The 3,129-nt window shown below is 42.3% G+C and overlaps 1 protein-coding gene across 1 annotated transcript; it reads right to left on the bottom strand.

Moving 5' to 3' along the window:
- Positions 1 to 1,652: 1,652 nt before the first annotated feature.
- On the bottom strand, positions 1,653 to 2,093 carry LOC100056788 (large ribosomal subunit protein eL34-like). The gene has a single exon (XM_070257098.1). It carries the CDS (start codon positions 2,062 to 2,064, stop codon positions 1,711 to 1,713), a length of 354 nt encoding a protein of 117 aa, XP_070113199.1. The 5' UTR covers positions 2,065 to 2,093; the 3' UTR covers positions 1,653 to 1,710.
- Between the last annotated feature and the right edge of the window lie 1,036 nt (positions 2,094 to 3,129).

The raw sequence follows: 3,129 nt of genomic DNA, 5'->3' as shown, positions 1-3,129 counted from the left end.
CTTCTCTCAGTCAGACGTAGACAGATTTTTCCACGTGTAATATTTATTGTAGTTTAAATCATACTCTATGCAATTGTTTCTGATTTTCCGCCTAGGATCATTGTCAGCTTGCAACTGTGTTACATTTTCACAACTCTGTTTGGACTCTATCTCTGATATGGGAGTCTTGCCTGGGGGCCAATGCTGCATCTACGTTCCACCTCCGTTGCCTGCCAGGATTCCCAGAACACTCTTCCCTTAGGAGTCCAGCTCCCTCGCTCATAGGGGACCAATAAAGCACCATAATATGTTTCTGTTCTCGAGAGTGACAATTGACAAGAATGACTTTGTCCCACATAGTGCAAATCTTTCTATTTTATTCCTTGTGGATACTGTACACTTACTCTTGCGATGTTGAGCCATTCTCCTTTGGAATCACCTTCCCAACTATTTTTCCAGAACAGATGAAACTAATTTCATTATTTTCTCATCAGACATTGCTTTTGACTCAAAGAATAATACCCAGGTGGATCATTCACTTTTTTAAAGAGATTTAGCTTCAAATGGCATCAGGGTTGTTCTGAAAATTTACCTTCAAAGGCTGAAGATCAGCCAATGAGTATTGAGTGTGCTTTTGAATAAAGAATGTCGTAGGTGTTTTCAACTGACTACCATGTTTAAGAGACTGCTAGGGACTGTAATTTACTCATTGTGGAAGGTTCTGTTTAAATCCAGCCCTCATCCCATAAAGCAGTCCCTATTCAGTGTTGGAAGTGATACTTTCCTCCTTGGCCCTGTGGATTACTCATAAAGCACTTAATTATTTGTTTGCAAAGTTTCATTAAAAAGCAGGGCCAATCATTGCTTGCTGACCTAAACATTCAGCTTATGTACTATTCAGCTCCCCACCTTTATGCTAAGCTGCAGCTGCAGGAGCAGAACTCACAGGAAATACACACACCCGAGCACTCCAGAAGCTATTTTATACAAGTGGGTTTTATAAATAACCGCAAGCTCTTCTTATCTATCAAATTTCGACACCCAGCCTCCCCTGTGCTCCCTAGAGGAGTGCCAAGAGAGAGGAGAGAAGAAAGCCTCCAGGTTCACCCCTTTGACTCTTTAACCCTGAGCTGCCAGTGTTCGCATGTGCCATGACAGGTAACTTCTGATTACTGAACTCCTTATCTTAAAGAAAAAAAATAGGATCGAATGTCCCTGCATTGCTCTTTATCTGCATTTCCAGAAATAAAGTGTGCTGCAGGGAGGGGAAAAAAAGGTCATTGGACCACATTCATTATCAGGAAAAGAATATTGTAAGAGGAATTCTTGAGCGCAGTGCTATTTAAACTAAATTTTGAGCAAGAGTAATAATTACCCTTTATAATATCACACGTGTAAAACACACTCTTAAGCTTCCTAATGGCAAAGAGGGAGGAGAAGGGGGCGTCCTAATCTACAGATAATGAGTACTCAGGTTGCTGATCACTTGGTCCTGCCCCATATGTCCTGTATGTTTGTTCTGGGTGTGGATGTGTACTGTGAAGTAATGTATGACAGACTCTTCAGATCAAATCCTGTCCTGACCAGTTCTCAGACTCTTCTTAGCTAGTTAAGTGGCCCATGGACTCTCCTGCCTGAGTAAACTTTCTTCAGAACCCCAATTCTAGCAGTGCTTTTTTTTTTTTTTTTTGCCTTTTGACTTTTCTTATTACTCAAAAAAGCTTCATTTTTTTATTTAGCTTTCTGACTCTGTGCTTGTGCCTTCAACACTTTCACAACGATTTTCTGCTCCTCAATAAGGAAAGCATGCTTGATCCTGTCGCGGACACATTTAGCACACATGGAACCTCTGTAGGCCCTGCTGACGTGTTTTTTCGTTTTAGACAATCTCATAAGAACTTTAGGCCTCACAGCACGAACGCCTTGCAGTCGGCCTGGGCACACGCCACACGCGGACTTCGGTGCTTTCCCAACTTTCTTGGTATAAAGGTAAACAATCCTATTACCAGGGGTTCGGGACAGCCTCGTTTTGTTAGACGCTGTGTTGTAGGAGAGCCTATGGCGGTAGGTCAAACGCTGGACCATTCTGAACGCCTCTAGACGCCGTCCCCGGAAGAGCTAGCAGTGCTTTTTAAAGTGCCCGTCCCCTTTGCTTAACTCCCAAAGACTCCACTGACACATACTCAGAATGCCCCACAAGTGTCAGAAGAAGAAAGCCCTTACTTTCCAGAGGGAGAGGAAGGTCTTAGTGTTTTGTACTCCTGGGTGAAGCTTTTTATTGTTTTGTTTTATCATTTATTTTTGTCCCTCAGTGCTTCATATGACGATTCAGTTACCTTAAATTCTTCCTCTCTGTCAGGTCCTAACATCCACACTAAGCCTCCGCTCCCGGTAAACTGCCTGCCTCATTTGGAGAGGATTCTCAGGACTCTGAGAGTCTGAGCACTGGACACCAGCATACTGGACAGAATGCTGACGGAGCCTGGAAGACTCCTCGTGGAGTCGCAGACTGGCTCAGCTATTCCAAATGTGCTCCATTCTGCAATTATTATCACGATTGCTCCTTCCTCTTTTCCCTCTGCTATTCGGGTAGGATTTTCAATCTTGTTTCCTCATCCAATCCCATCTCATCTGTGTTCTACTATCTTTCTACCACCCAGGATTTCTTTGAAATCTCTAGTCTATTGCCTGCTGGTTTTCTGATGACCCTCCCCCAAATATTTTTCAATAATTTCAAGAGGACCTTGGGAGGGAAGAGAAGTAGATGTGTGCTCAATCCATCATTTAAAACTTAAAGCCCAGATTTCTCTTTATCTGTTTTTAAAATCATCTATTAGTGGGAATGTACTTCATGCCTTATCTATCAGACAGAAAAGTCAACCTTGTTAACTATTCTAGTTTAAGGAGCTTCCTAAGCACTTTGCACAAATTATCAGTTAACCTATCTGATTACATACTCATCATCTGAGCTAATGGCCTTTCCATCAGCCTCTCTTAGAGCTCAGTGGGTGCTCTATGGGACTTCCTCACTCAAGTCAAATACCGATTCCATAGCTTTCTGTGGTGATTTATGCCCCATCCTTTTTGGTGATGTCCTTTCTAAATATCATAATTACAGAGATAAGCTATGGTATTCAATTCAAGCACAAA

Source organism: Equus caballus, chromosome X, assembly GCF_041296265.1.
Source record: "Equus caballus isolate H_3958 breed thoroughbred chromosome X, TB-T2T, whole genome shotgun sequence".
Taxonomy (NCBI): Eukaryota; Metazoa; Chordata; class Mammalia; order Perissodactyla; family Equidae; genus Equus; species Equus caballus.
The sequence above is the reverse complement of the archived record's forward strand: the minus strand, read 5'-3'. Positions and strand labels throughout refer to the sequence as shown.

Coding starts and splice junctions, on each gene's coding strand:
- LOC100056788 (XM_070257098.1), bottom strand. CDS start 2,064: ATGGTCCAGCGTTTGACCTACCGCCATAGGCTCTCCTACAACACAGCG.